The sequence below is a fragment of the Erpetoichthys calabaricus genome, chromosome 2 (genome assembly GCF_900747795.2).
Source record: "Erpetoichthys calabaricus chromosome 2, fErpCal1.3, whole genome shotgun sequence".
Taxonomy (NCBI): Eukaryota; Metazoa; Chordata; class Cladistia; order Polypteriformes; family Polypteridae; genus Erpetoichthys; species Erpetoichthys calabaricus.
The window spans coordinates 73,418,997-73,439,152 of NC_041395.2; the positions used below are offsets into that span (position 1 = coordinate 73,418,997).

At 37.6% G+C, this 20,156-nt stretch overlaps 1 protein-coding gene across 1 annotated transcript in view; it reads left to right on the forward strand.

The window, feature by feature from the left end:
* The window catches only part of parvaa (parvin, alpha a), a 199,033-nt gene that overhangs the window by 173,604 nt on the left and 5,273 nt on the right, over positions 1–20,156 (forward strand). Inside the window, exon 12 of the mRNA XM_028793917.2 lies at positions 10,497–10,569. Coding sequence (XP_028649750.1) covers positions 10,497–10,569 — 73 coding nt within the window. The remainder of the gene's footprint in view (positions 1–10,496; positions 10,570–20,156) is intronic.

The window sequence follows — 20,156 nt, forward strand, 5'->3', positions numbered from 1 at the left end:
AAATAATAAATACTGTTTTAGAATTAAACTTGTCTGGTAGCAGTGCAAAAATCTCTTAAATCAACAATCCACAATGTGCCACCTTACATATGATGTTTTTGCACAGCCTGGAATATGAAGTACACATCTAGCACAAATTTGACGTGGGAAAAGAAGAACACACAAAATGGCATATTGTGGACAGAATAAACTGCATGAAAAGAGCACAATGCTGTAGAGGCCACATCAAATAGATGCTGCCTGAGTTCTTTGTGAACACATTTCAATGCACAGATGTTGCATACTTAACAGTATATGAGAAAAGCAATATTAAACAGTCAACTGTTTATGTGATTCAATATATGCAGCAGCATTTCAGTATATTTTCAGATTTATATACTTTTTCAGCTACCTGAAATAAGTGGATCACCAAAAGTTTTCAGATAAGCATATGATTTTTTATTATATATATATTGAAGAAATATTGGTGATTATAAATTGTATTATTTGTGGAGGAGAGTGAGACAGCAATTCACATTTGGGGAGGAATATACAATATGTGCAAATATGTGTAATAATATTAATAATTCATTACATTTATATAGCAGTTTTCTCAGTACTCAAAGCGCTATCCACACAGGGAGGAACCGGGAAGTGAACCCACAATCTTCCATAGTCTCCTTACTGCAAAGCAGCAGCACTACCACTGCGCCACCTGTGAGGAAATGTGTATGTTATTGCGTACATGTGGCAGTATTTGAGCATAGCTTTATCTAGATCATATACTTTTTTTTGCTTAAAGGCATCTCATTCATGTCCAAATACCACATTTCAATCAACCCTTACATTTTCAGAAAGAATATATAGATAGCTTGTTCCCAGAGCAAAATTTAGATTTTTATTGAAGCTCATTAAATTTAGAGAGGCTGCAGCTAGATTGCAACTTTCACAGGTTGGATCTTGCCCTGTATACATTCTGGACAGTTTTAAACAAGAAGATTTTTAGTTGAATGATTGAATGCTTGGTGCATATGAAACTAGAGTGTATTCTATGCATGGCTGCCTTCCACTCCTTTTCTGTGGTATTACATGAAATATCCTTTCCCTATTGAACCCTTGGATCATTGAAAGGAAGATACTTTAATATGTTTTTATATATTATTGAGATGTTTTCTGGTTCTTCAAGACTGATTAATATTTATTCTGGAATAGAAATGGGTGGAAGGTGTGGAAAATTTGGTAGGTTCCTTTTAACAAAGTTTTCGGATTTGAAAGTAGTGAAAAAATTGTGTTGTGACAGGTAATCCTTGAATGCCTATCAAACAGCCTTGATGTCATAATCACCCCTAACCCATTAATATGCTGTGTTTTGTGTACTCCAAGATGGGCTTGAAGTGGAGAATGATAAATCGTTTGTAATTGCCTATACCTCACTACTGTCTCGTAAACTTATCTTGCTCAACTGGAAGAACCCCAACCCACCTTTTATAAGTTAATGTTCTGTACTATTTGAAATTGGAAAAAAAATCAAATTCCCACTTACAGGATCCATTCAAAACTTTTTTAAAATATGAAAAGATCTAATTAATAAAATTTTAGAATAAGCATTTATATCGGGGGAGGACATTCTCTTGTCTTTGTTGTGTTTTAAGGTTTGCTCTTGCTGTTGGCTCTCCTCTCTTTCTCTCTGGTGGGGGATGAATTCTGTTTTGTTAAGTTGGACTGGATCATATGTAATGTTATCTTCTTCATTGTGTAAGTTATACATACAGAATGTTATTTTCTTCAAACAAAAAAAATAGGTAGATAGACAGACAGACAGACACACACACACACACACACTATGGTCTAAACATTCGCCAGGATGACAAAAAAGGAAGGAAGTGAGTGAGTGAGTCATTAGGCTGACATATTGCTTTTGGTATAATGGAACACTTCTTGACACACTTCTGTTGGATAATTCATTAAGTGAAAGTACTCAACGTTAGTGTGTCTGGGAGAGGATGTGCAGCATAGTTCATACTGGCATTTAGTTTTGTTTTAATTCTCTCCTTTGCTAGTACCTCCAAGGGGTCCAAAGTGCATCCCAAACTTCACCTGCCCTTTTAATTAGATTGTTGATTCAGTAGACCTCTCTTGAAGTGATATTACTGGCCCAGCACAGTATGGCATAGAAAATCTCACTGATGTTGGAAACTATATGAAGAATGTCACTTCCCACATTAAAGGAACACAGTCTCCTAAGAAAAAGGAACTTGCTCTGTCTTTTCTTATACAGTTCCTCTGTGTTATGAGACCAGTCTAGTCTGCCATTGATGTAGACCCCTAAGTCAGTCTGTCATTGATGTGGACCCCCAAAGTACCTGAAGGAGTGGAACACCTCTTCATTCATCCCATGAATAGTAACTGTGCATAGTCAATAACTAGGTTGGTTTTGCTGGTTAAGTTGCAGTTGGTGCTCTTTGCACCAAGAAACAAAGTTTTCCACCGGACTCCTATACTTTGTCTCATCTTCCTCATTGATACAGTGCAGAATCATCTGAGAATTTTGCAAATGACATGTCCTGGTGTTATATTTACAGTCTTAATATGTACAGAGTAAACTGAAATGGAACCATGACTTGAGTCTCACAAACTGTTGTCTGCCTAACTAATAATCCATTATCCAGGACACAATAGGTTCATCCACCTTCATATCTCTAAGTTCACTACATAACAATAATGGAGAAATCAAAAAACATAATCTTCACAGTGCTGCCAGCTCTGTCCAGGTGAGAATAATCCTTGTGGAGCAGATAGATAAATGCATCCACTACTCCAATCTTTGTCTGACAGGCAGCCTGCGGTGGGTCCAGTTGATTAGCCAAAAGAGGACTAGCCTTTCAAAAGGTCTTCTGATGTGAGACGTAAGTGCCACTAGTCTGCAGTCATTAGGTGAAGAGGCTCCAGAATTCTTTGGAACAGGAACAATGCAGTATGTTTTCCACAATGTCCGCACTTTCTGGTACCTTAGAGATAAATTGAAAAGGTAATAGAGGATACCATAAGTTGGCCAACATAATCCTTAAAAACTCGAGGACTGACTTCATCTGGTCCTGTGGATTTTACTATGTGTAGGTTCCTCAGTTGTCTTTCACGTGGTCTTCAGTTATGTACAGTTAAGCATAGAAATTATTCATGTAGTAGGAATGGTGTGGAGAGACTCGGCAGTAGAAAGGAAAATCTGCTAAAAAAGTGGTTCAGTACTTTAACTTTGTCCATATCCCCTTCTAGCACCTGAGCCCTGGGTTGCTTGAGTTCAGTAATTATGCACAGTCCATTCCAGACTTCTTCCATGTTATTCTGAGTGAGTTTGTTTTCTGTTTTAGTTTTGTAGGCTTCTCTTCCTTCATTTAGCTCTTTCTTCAGTACTCACTTTGTTTCCTTCCTTCCTGTGAGCCTCTTTGTCACCAGATTTGAACGCTTTATTTTTCTCATTCAGGAATCTTTTTATCTCCTTAATAATTCAGGGCTGCTTGTTTGGAAAGCAACACGGTCTTTGATGGTTCCACAGTGTCGACACAAAAGTTAATATAGTCTGTGGTGCAGTGAGTGAATCTTTCAGTATCATGTCCATGTGACTTGCACATCATTTCTCAGTCTGTCAATTAGAAGCAGTCATTCAGAGCTATTTCAGCCTCCAGTCTCCACTTCTTCCTTCTTCACCTTCTTTTGCTATCTTCACAGTTGTACTGCTGCATACCCCATTGTAACAGAGCACCCACTCCTCACCGTGCCACTGCAACATGTACTTTACTTTTTTGACAAGTAAAAAAGGCACCTTCCTGATGTGCTAAACTGCAGTAAAAATGATTTATGAAAATTTTTAACAAATTTCCACCCGTATCTCATTTCTACTGGTGTGCCACACACCACTATAGACTGGTATCTTATAGGCTGACTGAAGTGAATTCTTCTTTTTTTATATTATTGCTTAATAGTAAAACTGCGTATTAATTGCCATTAATGCATGTGATTAATAAGTTAAATATTTCTGCAAATAATTTTTAACAGAGTGAATGGGTTTCATTTTAGTGTCGCGCTAATATTACAGACTGACAAGCACTGCACAGCCGCATCATCCTTGCCATTATGCTGTGTTCACACATTGACAGTAAAAATAAATAAATAAATAAATAAATGAAAAGTCACATCACACAGCATAGCCGAACATCCAGAACAAGACGGTATACACACTGTAAACATTACTATAGTGATGTCTGCTAATCTAAGTCTTCCCCTAAAAGAGACTGTTCAGGTACAGGTTTGAATAGGAGTCAAAGAGTCTGTGGGCCAGCTTTGTCCCTGACGATGAATACTCTTGCTTGTGAACTTTTTTGTTTGCCATGGAGGGATATGTGACCTGAAACAACACAGTACAGATGCTACCCATGTCTGAACAGCTAAAGAGCAAATGACACAGAGTAAAATCACTCAATTCCTTATACCTCGCTCAGACTACCCTGAAAGTAGGCATGTTGTTGTATTTAATTCATTGTATGTTACCCACTGTAGCCTACATTATAGGCTAAATTAGCTTATATTATACTGTAGCCAATAAAATTATGTAGTAATCAGTGCAAACTGATAATATTTCCATACATTTGGGCTGAAGCTTAAGATACGTTGTAGTTAGTAGACTTACTTTATGATTTTTTGACAATGTGCAATTTAAAACATGTAAATAAATAACCATATCAAATACATATTTAGATGTTTTTTCAGTCTATCCTTTTCTATTTAGATGCCTAACCAATACATATTTTCAATCTAATTAATGATTCCTCCTTTCCAGGTAACTGCTGTGGAATTGACTCATGTGGATCACCCAGTTAAGCACAACCTGAGCTATAGCACCGCTTGATTGTGTCCAAAAGCTGAACCATGATTTTGTTTTTTGTTTTTTTTATATATTTAATTGTTTGTGTAATTGTTAGTGCTTTTGGTATGTTGTCTTGAAAACAGCAGTTCAAAACATACATATATTATATCAACTGCTGGGAAATGGAGGAGGGTGTTTGTTGGTCATTGGGAACTGTTGTTGTTACATGTTCAATAAACTGACTGGAATAATTTAATATGCATGGGCATGTGATTACTAAAAATGTTTTTTGTATTAGAAATTGATCACAGAGTTAGTTTTGCTTAATAGAAAAATATTAATATTCTTGAAGGAAATATGATAAATTGCTAATGATATGCAGTTCATTTTGATTAAAAATTTTAGTTCCATGATTAATCACAATTACATTTTTTAATTGAACAACAGTCCCACTTAGTAGCAATTCAAGGGGCAAAGGCCACGATTGTTAATACTGTTACCTCTCACTGTCGATAACCTGTGTTTAGTAACCATCTGGTGAGTGTCCACATATATGTTACTTGTCTTTTGGTTCTTCAGTTTTTTTCCCACCGCCCACATATTTACAGGTCAGACATGTTGATTGGCGGTGGTGAACTGCCTTGTTGTGGGTGAGCACAAGAGTGCTCCATGATGGGCTGGCATCAACTGCTGAGTAACTGAAAAAGTAAAATTAGAAAATTAAGATGAATGGCAGGACATTCTACATACATACCACAGATATGAAACATACCTAATAAAAATCTGAAGACAAAATAAAATCAGTAGATAATAAACAAGAGAAATCTCTTTACTGGATAAATTTGAGTAATTGGACTAATAGTCTTCACAGTACAAAATAAATACAATTTTAATTTTGCTATTAGTTTGCCTGAATGTGTGCTGGTTTATGCTAAAGGAAAAGAAAGGCAAATATGAAAGCCTAGCTATTGAGAATCAGTCTATGATCTGTTTTTCCAGAATTGCAAATTTTATTAAAAGGTTTTTTTTGGGGCACATTAGGAATCAACCCCTTCAGTATTAAATTCCAGAAAAGTAGAAAATTAGTGGTTAGTACTACTTCCTCATGAGTCCACATCCTGGGTTAAAATTGCATATCTGCATTGCATGTGTGGAATGTACATGTTCTCTCAATGTCTGTGAGGGTTTTCCTCTCACATCCTGAGTTGTAAGTGAGGTTAATTAGCAATTCTAGTTTGGCCAGGTCAGAATGCTGGTTGTGCATGTGTGTGCCTTGTAATGGACTGGTGTCCCATGCAGGGTTTTACACTTTCCTTGTGGTGATACAAGATACTGAGGCTCTAGTGCCCTGCTACACTGAATTACATTAAGCAGGTTTGAGAAATTTGCTTGAAGTACAGCAGGTCTCATTCTTATTGTAATACAGTAGGCAGGTCGGGATTGCTCAAACTGTGTAAATATGAGACAGTCATCTGGTCATGTAACAAAGATGATCAATTTGCTATAATGTCCGTAGGTAATAAACTGATAAAACTGAATATCAGATGTTCTTCTGTAAAGGTGTTGTTGGGTCAATTATGAGGTCACCCATCAGCATACTTTGGTGTGAAATAGTGTGTTGGGCAGCCAGTCTGAAACTGACATGAAACTTTCAAAACATTTGATCAGATGAGCTGGAATTGGAGGGTCCCATTTCCAAGAGAAAATGCAGCTTGTTTCAAATAATGTCACAGGCAGTAAGCTTTTTATTTTGAAATTCTATTACCCCTTAAATATACACAGGTTCATATCATGTAAAACTATTTTTAAAAATGTTTTTTGGGTTTGTATCACTACTTCATTCAAAACCCTGAATCACCAATGTTGCGTAAGCCCATTTCCACACTCACATTGAGATGTATAAACACTAAACATGGTGAAATGTTATGCACATTTTCACAGCAGCCTCAGACCATGCATATGCACAGTTCTGCTCAGTTTTATAAACGGGCAGTACCCAACATCAAAGCAGTTCTAATGTTTCTGTGTGGTTTACCTTTCTTTTTTAGATTTACATCCATAATGCGGGATTTATCAAATAAACCAAAATTGCATATCGTTTACAAATTTAAGGCACCTAATTGTAATCAATCTGTAACAATATAGTGGTGCACAAAATGGCCAAACTACTCCAGCTACTGTGGCTGCTTTAGGGTTGTTAGAAGACATTGCAAATGGAAGAATTAGAAGAGAGTGCATACTTAGAGATCATACTGATTTTTTGTCCCATAATGATGACTGGCTACTAAGTCAATTTAGATTTCAAGGAGCTGTCCTCTTGGAGCTATATGCTGAACTGGGGCTGGCTTTACACAGGCAGACTTTGAGGAATTGTTTTCAATCTTTTCCTTTACAAGTTCTGTCCATTCTCAGGTTTTTAGCCAAAGTGGCTTTTCAACATGAACTAGCTACCGATTGGGTGGTTCTCAGTCATCACCAAGTCGAACCATAACGGCTCTTTGGGATGGTATTATCTGCTTATCATCCAGATATAAAAGATTTCCTTACGCTGTGGTTGAAAAGACCAACGGAAAAGCTCAATTTGTAGCAACATCCGGTTTTCCAAATGTAATTGGAGCAATCCACTGCACCCACATTGCTATAAAGGGACCTTCAGAGAATGAATTTGCTTATGTAAATAGAAAGCATTTCCATTCTTTTGATGTGCACATTATCAGTGATGTGAAAATGTGTCTCATTAATGTTGTTTTTGCGTGATGGCCTGGCTCAACTCATGATTCATTCATCCTGAGAAATAGTAGTGTTGGCATCAAACTTGAAAATGGTGTTGCGTGAGATGGCTAGCTTCTCAGTAAGATAAGACATTTAATATTACCCCTTTGCTCAAAATTGTAAGTCATCTGTATGATGTAACCATATAACACGATTACTTAGTGATGTGGGTACCAGCTGAAGACATGTCTTCTCACGTCATTCGCCAACCCACTGACTAAACAAGTGATGATATAATGACCTTCACTCCCAGGCTTGGGCAGTGGTAGAATGTACTGTAGAGCAGCTTAAGGACTGTTGGTGTTGCCTGGATAAGACTGGTGGAGTGCTGCTCTATAGTCCATAGAAAGTGTCTCAAAATGTGTAAGCATGTAGTATGCTGCATAATGTGGCAAACAACCATGGCTTGCCTGTACCTGAAGAAATGCGGTATGATGAACCTGACCCTGACCCACCAAATGATTAGCCAAATCGGACAGCGTTATAACTTCATTTGAATGTAATTAGCAAAATATTCATTTTTCCATATCTCTTACAGATTCCACTATTGCATTTTGTAAGTCCAGAACAGCGTTTGTCCGTCACCACATGGGCAGATGGTCGTCTGGCGGTTTCTGTGGCAGGGTTGCGTGTGCAGCCTGCGCGCGAAGATGTGTTCAGCAACTGTAGCACCATCACCACCTGGTATCGCGTCCCAAGCACAGGGGTCTCCTTTTGTAATATTTTCTGAAACAGAATAAATAATAATCATCTACCGCAGCTTGTTTATGTTATTAAATATGAAAATTATTTACATGAATGTGGATAATGGTAAGCGAAAAAAAATTAAAACTCCCCCTCACTCGCTGTTAAAATGCTGCGTATAAGTGTCTTGCCAATAATTGCAACAGCAAGTTGCTCAAACTGAGTGAGCTCCGGAATTCCACTACCTCCTCCAGTGGTGTTGGCACTCACACAGTGGGCTGCAACTCTCCTTTTAATGTCGACTTTAATATCTGACAACTTCTTATTTATTTCAGGCACTGTACGACTTTCTTAATGTGAACTTTTGAATGCCTCCGCCATGCTGTGCCACTCCATCAGTTTCCTTTTGTTGCTTATACCACTACTTAAGCCACCAAATAGTACGTTTTTCCTTGCCTCCACTTCACTGAGCAGGACCTCCATTTCACGTTCGCTTTTGCCATTGTCTTTTAACAATACACTGAACGGAAGGGGCTATTATTTACTGATTTGCATATTCTAATAGGCAAAATTCTGGAAGCAGTTGAAGTGGATTGTAGGCTTGTGTGTTAAAATTCACGTTAATTGGGATTTATAACGGGAAAGTACATACAATTTTGCTTATGCACGGTTTTATGCATCTGAATTTTTTTGTGCTTACACACACTTCTAGTTTTGTCCATACGCCAAGTTTTACTGTGAATATGTTATGGCGAGGCATTATACATGTGGCTCCTCCAGCACACAAAAAATCTAATTTGGTAATTAACTATATTTATCTCCATCTAAATGTTTTTCTGTGGGCCCATTATGACATTACCGCTGTGTAAATGCCCCTGGACCATTGTTCAACATATTCTTTTGTCTGTTCTTATTTGTCATATGTCTCTGATTATCTGTTTTCAATAGGCTTCTCTAACATTTATAATTTATGTTCATATTTTCTTGTTTCCTCTTCTCTTACTTCTTCTGGACTTTTCTACTCTCTGTATGTCTGTCTGTCTGTCTCTCTCTCTCTCTCTCTCTCTCTCTCTCTCTGTCTCTCTCTCTCTCTCTCTCTCTCTGCCTTCTTCTGTCTTGTGGATGTGCAGGATCCAGTTAATCATCTTCCAACTTTTTCACAAGGCAGAAGTGTGGAGGGCTATCTTTTCACTTATATGATCCTGAAAGTTATCATAAATGTGTTCTTATTCTGTTTATCTTGGTTCAATAGACATTTGATCACTAAAAACGTTCTTCTCAGTACATTTATTACCAGTGGTCTATAAATATTTGAATGCCGGCAGAAAAAAAAACTTTCTTGGTTAAGCACAAAGGCAGTTGCTCATCATCACTTACAAATCAATGACCTTTCCTAAGTGTAATGCAAATTCTTCTATTGTTACAATTCTGTAGTGAGAAGGCTGTCCCTGGTTTCTTATGATTTCTCCATCAGTGCTCGATGCTGTCCTTGGCAATCTACACTCATCACATTGGTGTAACCATTTTCAAAGATGATAATTCACTTGCGTACACTTCGGTGAGGTAAAAGAGTGTCCTCATCTTAAGTGCTTAAATGCATGTGAATATCAACGTCTATGTTAATGACACACTATTGGCAAGCAAAATAGCAGAAGGATGCAAAACCGTCAGAGTAAGGGGTATGGTGCTGTAGGTTCTCTGCTAGCTGCCTTATGAAAATGTCTTGGAAATAAAATGTACATAAAGTAGCCTTATATATACATCTGTATGTTTTTTATTTAGTAATTGAAGCATATGCAAGATAAGTGACTGGCCATAGGTCACACTGTTAGTCAGATCTGGTGATTGAACTGACAATCTTATAATTTAAACTCCAATATCTTAGTCAATGGGCTAAACTGTCAATTTTTAAGAAAAACATTTTGCACCATACATGCTCATTTGATAGATGAAAGAAGCTGATATAAGTTGCATGACATTTGTCTTCTGTTTTGTATGGTCATGCAAGTAATATGAGTAGCTTAAATAACCATTTGTATATACATTACATGTTTTGTATGTTTCACAGGCTTAAGTGGTATCAAATTTGAACATGGGCTTATATAGCATTACATAGCAAACGTAATTTTCTTCACATTAATTTAATTCAGTAGAAGTATGGGCGCATTTCCTGAATTTTATTCTTCTTCTTTCCTGTTAGGTACACAATGTTTCCTTCTCCTTTGAATTGATGCAGGATGGTGGATTAGAAAGACCAAAACCCAGGCCAGAAGGTAAGAGTTGTTTTAGCAGTTTACTACACAGTAGTCTCCAGTTATTTCTGCAAGTTACACACACCATCCTTGTGAGGGATCACATTTTGCTCATAATGATTAATACCTACATTACAAGGGCAGTGACCATAACAGTTTTGGGGTTTGTTGCAACAAAATCTGTAGTAAAAAAAATCAGTCTTGCATCATTTTCTACATTTTATAAATTAAGCATCACAGGAACAATTACTAACATGCTATGGACAGAAGTGAAGAATAGTACTACCATATTGTATAAAAAAGGGCTTCTCTAAACAAACACAAATTCAAGGTTCAGGATCCCCATTATGTTTTGACAGCATCAAGATATGATCTCCCTAAAGCTCCCGTGAAGTTTTGATTGCAAGAAACTAGTGATCACAGTAACCTTTCAAGAATTCATGCATTTCCTAAAGACGCATTTAAATGGTTATATAGATTTATAAAATTCTATCTCTGTGACTGTTTTGAATATGTCTCATGGTCATATTAACCAGAATTTCAACATTAGGCAATTTTTTATGTTTGCTCAGAAAGATAAGACATGGAAAAGAAAAGCATTTGTGAATATTAATGATCCCAAGTATGAATCACATTGTACACAGAAATTGCAGAGTGAGCCAGTATACTGTTTGTAAGTCTTAGTGGAATGGTAGTGTGTGATAGATAGATAGCTAGATCAATAAATAGAAAGAACAAATGAACAAACCAAGTAACTAGCTGAGTCCCTGTTTGCTGAGTAAGATAGAGAAGAATTTGGAATATTCAGAAGGATTCAAGTCCTCTAGCACTCTCTGTTGCTAACCCTTGCTCCCATCCTCCTTTCTTAACTCTTACCTGGTTTCTACACTTTTACTCTAGTCATCAGACCTTTAATCTCAGTTTTTTTATTTTATTTTATTTTTGTTATTTATTTATACGCCTGACCAGTCAATTTTTTCTGACACTTCCTATTTAAACAAGTCTTCTAGAAAAGGAGTAAACCTTTAAACATACGACTAGAAGCTCAGAGCCTCCGAACTGCCAAAGTCCTCTTTTTTTAACCATATAGCCAAAGAGCCAAAGTACATCCACATTTTCAATTTCCCAGTACATTGTCAACTAGATATGTGATGTGTGTACATAAACTCATTCTGCAGCCTTTCTGCTTCAGTTTCCATTTGGACTTTCAGTGTGTTGATATTTAACATGTTGATGCTTATGCCTGAAATAAAAAAAGAAACCTCCAAGTCTTGACTGCATACACTATTGTCTCAGCTGTTCACGTCCAAGTCCACAGTTGGCTCCAAACTGAAAAGCAATGCTGCTCATTGTATAGCATCACAGTCTTTAGCCTTCAGCCCAATTTAACTGTTGTTATCTGATCTCAAAATACATCAGCAGTTCACAAAGAAAACCAAGACAACTAGTGATGCTGGAGCATTCTGTCATGGAGCACCGTTCAGAAATTCATAATTATGTTTACTAGAGGCAACTTAGGATCGTCTTCTTAGTACATTTTTTAGCATATTTAGCAAGTGCGATTGAGGAACACATAAAAGTACAGCATGTTGGAGTTTGAATAATTTTGAAGCTATTGATTTATGTTGAACTGAATATAATATTTGTTATTGCTAGTTTTATAACTCATCATAGGCTTCTGTTTATAGTTGCCTTGCTTCTGATAGTAGATTGGATTTTTTATTTTTTTTAAGCATGACAGATGTATTTGTCTATGGGCTTTGAGAAGAGGACTGTCTCCACTACAGGCTATCAGCAAATGGACAGCTCAGTAAATTTAAATCTGGCTGGTTAAGTGCAATCATCTCCACAATGCTGGGTGTTGGGGCAGATTGGAGTTTGTGTTCTAGCAGTTAACAGATTTGCCAGCAACTACATTGCAGTACATTCAAGTGGAATGCTGTTTTCACCTTTGGTTGTGATTACTGGAGTGGAGATGAAAGCTGTCAGGCCCTCTGGGCTAAAAGTAGGTGTGGAATATGCAGCTTTTTGTTATTCATTTTTGACCATCAACCCCATCAACCTTCTTACTAAGCCAATTTAGTTTACCCTTACTGTTCCTACTCTTTTGACACATGCCATCAGCTTCTGCAATTGAGAGGTGCCATTGCAGTCTTTGTTGTCTACTTGCATTGTACACTTGATTGAAAAGTGTCTTGTGAAGTGTGAAATGCTTGCTGTAGATCAGAATAAGGAAAGGTTTGTGTTTTTTGTTTGTGAGCTACTGATTTTGCAATGTCGAGTACTAAAAGTAATGCTAGTACTTAATTTCTGTTTCAATTTAGTGAAAAGAAAATTAATATCTAAAGAAGTGTAATCCATCGTAATTTTATAAATTAAATCGGGTAAAGATGTTTTCCAAATGTAAAATAATGACAAATAATATTATAAATATTGTAAGGATAACAGTGGTGTAGTGATTAGTACTGCTGACTCACAGGTTCAGAGTCCTAGGTTTGAATCTCAGCCCATTGTTGTGACTGTGCGGGTTGGCTCCATGCTCCCTCTTTGTTTTTGGGAGCCTCTTGAATCTGACACCGTCGATAGTCATAACCGGGATGAGCTGAGCAGATGAGGATGAACACACCAAGCAAGGGGATGGTAAAAAAGTGCTTTTATTAAAAAACAATTTCCCAAATTAAGGTTTCCAAAAACCGTAGTGCTCCAAAAAAAATGTCCATAAATAGTAGTCCATAAAGTAAAGTGAACTGTGGAGGTTAAAATCCCATAAATAGAAAATCCATTAAAAACAAGAAAAGGTTTAAAAAAAAAAAAAAAAACAGTGCAGGAAACTCATTCAAGACCACAAGCCCTGGTGCTTTCCTTTTAAACTGACGCCTCTCCGGGTTATCCTATTTGAACATAACAGCCTGGGGAGACATCAACCAACAGGTGCAAACACCCGTTTCATCTGGCCCATGTTTCCGCCGCCAATCCCACAACATCTGCGGGCAACCACTGAGCCCTGCTCCACCTGAACCTCTGCCAGTCCTGGCTCCATCCGGCATGGGCGCTCTGTACTTCTACTGCTGCCATTGGCTCCACATGACAAAAGCGCCACCAGTAATGGTTGCTCCTGCTCCCAAGATGCTCCACAGGAGCAACACACAGCACGATCCTCCTTGGGGCTCTACTCCTGCCCACCCGCTTCCATTCTCTACAGCTTCTTGCTTTCTTTCCTGCCCGCTTCTTCACCCGTCCTTTGACCTCTGCTCTATTTGTCTCTTTTTTTTTTTTCCTTTTTCTTCTTTCTCTTGTGATCTTGCGCTCCCCTTTTTTGTATGCTGGGGGACAATTGCAGGTGTGATCGCCTGATTGCTGCCCTGGGCTAATCCTGAGACAATCCGACCACCCGCACGTGCCGGTAAGGTAACGCACGGCCGACGGACTACCTCTCACTAACCAAGAGACAAGGCGTCTTCACAGCAGATCACTCTCACACAGATCCACTCCCCAGTATGAGCGTAACCAATTATTTATTCATTAAAACGTCCAGCTTTTCTGAGCCGCAGACCCGCTATACCACAAATGTCATTATCTAGATAGCGTCTACACCTCTTTCCAAATGTCGGTGTATGTTTAGCAGCCCTGAATTGGCCTAGTATGAGTGAGTGTGGATATATGAGTGTCTGAGCAATGTAAATCACTGCTGCCATATCTAAGTTTAGCTTCTGTCTTACACCTAATGCTAAGAGGTTAAGCTCCAATTTCCATGATCTTGGACTGGATTAAGCAGCTGTAACAATGGATAGAATATTTAAACATTTAAAGTTACATTAGTTTGACATGGTGGGACAATGGTGGGTGGAGCTTGCACATTCTCTCCATATATGTGTAAGTTTTTTGCAGGTGCCCAGTTTTCTCTCATATCTGAAAAGTGTGCAGGTTAGGTTAATAGGAGAACTCTAACTTGACCTACCTTCAGTGAGTGTGCTTTGTAATGGACTAACGCCCTGCCTCAGTGTTGTTTCCTGCATTGCATGCAATGCTGCCAAAATAGGTTGTGTCTAATCCTGTTAGAAAACAGGTAGAAGGGGGACATAAGCTTTGCATTAATATTTCAAAGCTATATCATGCATTATGGTACTTTATGGTACCGTACACCACTTAACTTTTTTTCTTTTTTGTCTGTACAGAAAAGTTAAAATTATACTGTACATTTCTTTCTAAAGTGTCACTTTGATTATTTTACTTTTGGAGAGATACATTAGCCATGAAATCTCCTGTATCCATAGTGTAATACAAACTGGTTACTGTTTGTATACTGTAAGTAGAGTATGTTTTGGAAAAATGTCTTCTTAAAAACTGGCTTGACATCCTGATGTTTCTAACATTAATTACTAAATACATTCAGAATATTGTAAAGAGGGCGGCATGGTGGTGCAGTAGGTAGCGCTGCTGCCTCGCAGTTAGGAGACCCAGGTTCGCTTCCCGGGTCCTCCCTGCGTGGAGTTTGCATGTTCTCCCCGTGTCTGCGTGGGTTTCCTCCCACAGTTCAAAGACATGCAGGTTAGGTGCATTGGCGATCCTAAATTGTCCCTAGTATGTGCCGGGTGTGTGTCCTGTGGTGGGTTGGCGCCCTGCCCGGGATTGGTTCCTGCCTTGCGCCCTGTGTTGGCTGGGATTGGCTCCAGCAGACCCCCGTGACCCTGTAGTTAGGATATAGCGGGTTGGATGATGGATGGATATTGTAAAGACAATGCATTAGTAAGAAGAAGATTAAATGTCAAATAAGGTTGGAAGTAGATCTTAGCGGCAGCTCTACAAAAGAGTAGAATTAAATGCAATGCTCGATTTATGAGTAGATGTGACACACATTGCTTAGCCATACTGGAAGTAATAAGTGATTGTAGCATAAATATGCAATAATGTTAGAAATTTTAGCTAGGTTTCAAAATTATGTGCATGTGTTTATAACATAAAATGAAGCAAAATCAAATTAGACCTGACATTCCAGCCTGTAGCTTAAAACCAGCCTTCGGCATTCACGAATAACTTTAATCTGAGTTCTTGCTGGCACAATCACACTGCCTAATTTCCATGTGTCTCCAGTGTTCTTTCATTTTTGCTTCGACTACCCTGACAGACCTGCTGTGTATGCCTCCAGATATAAACACTTTCAGCCAGTCTGTGGGTGAAAAGTCTCATGTGAAGAAAAGGGTATTTTTTATTTATGTAAAGATTTCAACCAGAGAAAGACTGCATTCATATATACTGTGGTAGTGAAAATCTTACAGAAATGAAAAATCCTAAAGCAATTCACTGAATACATTGTATTGACATTGTGTTTAAATCTCATTTAATTAGAGTTAATGCTAAACGAAACTCTGCATTTTTTTATTGAATTCTTTAAAATTAATTTCAATTTACTTTATTCTTATGAAGTAACATAAAGTAACGAAAGGCCATTTGAAAGACAATGCACTCCCCTGGCATTCTGCAATACGCTGTGATACATTTTAGTGATCGTAATTGCAGTGAGTTTGTTTAGTAAAAAAAAGCAGGAGTAACACACTAAGGAGAGTATTGGCACCAAAAAAAAGGTAAAAGAGATTAGTAATAAACTTTTTTAATGTTTCATTTTTATACACTACTAAGACATTCATACCTTTAAGCCTTAATTTAACATCTCAACTCTGAAGCCCAAAAAATCATGGTCTTTTATTATTCTGTGGGACAACATTCCTTTGTTGTGGGAATAAGCTATTATGTTGTAAATACAAGTTATTATGTTGTGGGAACTAGATTGTATTTTGTCGAACAAAATATTGTCTTGTGGGTCAAGATTCATATGTTGTGTGCACAAGTTATTATTGTACAGCATTAGCAGTGTTGAGGAGTGTTGCAGTGGATTGTGTTAAATACGGTTAAAATAAGCCGGGTAAGCCGTTTTCACATTTCTGTGATAGATTGTCATACTCATTGCCCCTGGTAATGTTATGCTTACTGAATTACACCTTCATTATCTTGTGCGTTCACTTAGAGAGAGAGAAAGAGAGAGAGAATGCATTACTTACTTTTTGTTAGCTGGTGTCAAAGAAATGACTGCCCATCTTAGAAGTGAGACAGATGCCATTGACCTTTGCCTGGAATTCAGAGAACTTCCAGGGTACCAGAAGACAAACAGTTCTAAATAGAAACAGGCTACTGAGAACACCAGGGCATGCTAGATGAAGTCTACGGACTGATTTTTCCCTGAAGTATACCTAACAGTGAGTTTAAAGGTGTCTCACTGTAGACTGTAGAGATAATGCAGTTGAGTGTCTTTGAATCCGGGGTGGGGGTATCGTGAGATTTGGAGCAATGTTTCACTGGTGGATGGAAAAAGAAGATGAGGCGGAGACCAGTGTTGTGAAAGACAAAGAGGGTGAAAAGAGAGTGCTTTTGCTAGTACTCAGAATTGTATAAGTGAGGGAGCTAACCTCAGTAAGAAGACCCTGGAATGCACACATACACACAAATGTGAACAAGGGAATCCTACTTTTGTTTCAGATTACCTGTTACTGGCTCCCGTTTTTAGTCTGTAAAATAAACTTAAGAATTTGCTGGGTTTAGTATACAAGGATAACATGAAAAACTCTTGTGACAGCGAGGTAGAAATATGCCTAGTAGCCTTTAAGGACATTAAAACCCTCTCCCAAGTAAACCTTTAAGGATCAACAACCTACTGTGTTATCATAATTCAGGTCACAACTGTATACTCTGGAGAAAAAATCTTTCCAAGACCTCAGTCCCTTCACATCAAGGCTATTACTGTTACTCCTTGACAATATATCTATGTTATGTAACAGTTTTTGCAAGACTTTTATTTGAGTAAATTGACACTTTTAATAAAAATAATCAATACTATGCCTTTTGGTTGCTGAATTGTACAAAGGATAGTCTAGCATTTATGCCGCTTGAAAGACAGAAACCAAACAAACGTCAAGATGAAAAAAATGGCCAAACTCATATCTGTAGTGAGGTCTTTACAGTAGTTTATTAAATTAAATTGACTGATATCTCATGTTTTACTTATCTGTTGGTCATTGTTTAACTGCAGCTTGCTTCCCATCAAACAGTGATCGGTGTTTTTTATTGGTAGTGATCAGTCATTTACAGGCTTGGCATTTAAATGTGCATTTGCTTTTCCCTGTCTCATTCCCTTGATCTGTAATTACAAGATATATACATTTACACACATATTCAGGTGGCTGTGTCCTTTTGCTTTAATTGACCTGACTGCTTTAAGCTATTCTCAGCTTTTCAGGATTTTGACAACTGTTTGTATACTGGACTAATAAAAACATTAAAGACACCATACTATAAATATATAATGATTTTACATCTACCTATATTAATGGATGCAAAAATACAATGTATTTAGAGCTACGGGTTTAAAGCTTTTGGTATAAAACAACCAAAACAATACCCTGCTGCGTTGCTGGCACAGTATCAGCACATGCACCATATAGGAAAGGATAAAATTCAGAATACATTAACTGGACACAGGCACTGTGCTTGTACTCTTTAAATTTCTACGAGGTCCTAGTTGTCTCTAAATTTGTCTCCCATTATGTGACTCTTATGCATTTATCTAAAAACTCTAATGTGCAACTCTTATTTCTTATACATAGCAAATGAAAAAGTAACTGTAAAACTACTGTGAGTAACCTCCAGTCAGTGTGAGCACATTCTAAAATGTGTATGTTATTTAGTGAATGTCTTTACCTAAGAGGAAGGCCTAAGAGAAGGTTTATGGATGTGGTGAGGGAGGACATGCAGGTGATGGGTGTAACAGAACAAAATGCAGAGAACAGAAAGATATGGAAGAAGATGATCCACTGTGGCAACCCCTAACGGGAGCAGCCGAAAGAAGAAGATTTAGTGGATGTCTTTACCCAGGTCAATTTATAACATCGGGGCACATTACATTCTAAAATGTATATGTAGCATCCTTAAAGTAACACAGTAGGTCAGAGATGGAATTGCACCCAGTGGTTCAATGTCCAGCATCCTACCTAATGTTCCATACTGCCTGTCTAATTAAAGCTATGACCTTTGTTTGTCTTTTCATACATTGCTATCTTATTTTTTCCTGAGTCTGATTTAAAATTAAAGTAAATATTAATTCACATGTCACAAGAAACATCACATCCTTTTAAAAATAAATACACTCATTGTGTAACAGAAGTGCTTACTAGAGGCATTTAATCACTGATCTGTAACTCATTTGGCCTGAATGATAGCATTTTGCTGTTTACCTTATTATCAGTAAATTCAAATTTTATTAAAAGTCTCATTTGTGGTCATAAACATTGGGGGAAATGTTTCTGTACATCTTAAAATTTCCACCAAGTGCTGACTGGTTCAGGCAGGCCATGCATCCATGGCTATTACTGTATCTGAATTCACTAGGGTCCCGAAGAACTGGAGTGTATTGCAGTCCTTCACACTCTGCTCTCATTCATGTAGCCACTCTCATTTCAGAAATGATATTCAGAAGTGGCACAGGTGCCCTACCACCCTAAAACTGATTATTATGATACAGTTGTTTAACATTTGCTGTATCAACTACAGGTGAGTTGAAGAGATCCAGAAATCAGTACCATTTTATTTGGTGGTCTGTTGCTGTTTAGCATTTATAAATTTTGTTTAATAACCTACAACTAACATGATAGGTTCAGCTGGACATGTTTTCAGAACACAGTTTTACAGTTTCGTCCACATGAGTCATTCAAATGAGGTTTTTAAGTACAGAGAGCTGACTTGGTAAACAGCAATGTACAACGTAGAGAATAAGGTGCAGTGAATAAATATTACAACATTACTAAGATCATTGAAAAGAAAGTGTTACAACTGCAGAGTTTCTAGTCAGTAATTTAAAAAATTTAAAATAAATCAGCAGAAACTCAGCATTTGCACTCTTGTTAAGGTCTCTGCCTTTTATGAGTTGGGCATGCCTCCTTCTTGGCTGGAATCTTAGTGTCCAAGTTTGAGGAATCTCCCATTGCACAGGTCATTGGGTTTTTGGTAAATGATGCATACAGTTTCCGGTAATACAGTTTTGGCCATCACTTGACTTGTGGCAGAGTCACTCTGCTTCTGTAATATGTGAGCCAGCACATGTGCCCTGGCAGTTGTGCAAGTCCTGCAATGATAGCAATGAGTAAATTGGGCTTACATATAAAAGTTAAGGCACACCAGCAGGCGAGGCTAAAAATTTATATGTAACTCCTCCTTCAGTTAAGGTAAGTTACATTTTGTAATAAGCTCATCTGTTCTATTAATCTGCCTGTCTGTCCATCTATTTATCTCTCTCTCTCTTTACTTTTTTTTAGATTAATGATCTAAAGCATTTTGCACTTAACAGCTGTTTTGCCTTGTTTTGTGTTATTTGGAGTTAGTTGTGGTATGCCCAAATCTATAATCCCTTTAAAACAGTACAGCAAAAATTCTAAACCAAAATATATTTCAGAATTAGGCTCTGTAAAATAGGTTTACCCTCAACTAATATGGTTTCAATTATTTGCTTTAAGAATTTTTAAGGGACCATTTTTGCTGGAATATTCAAAACACCTCCTATATGT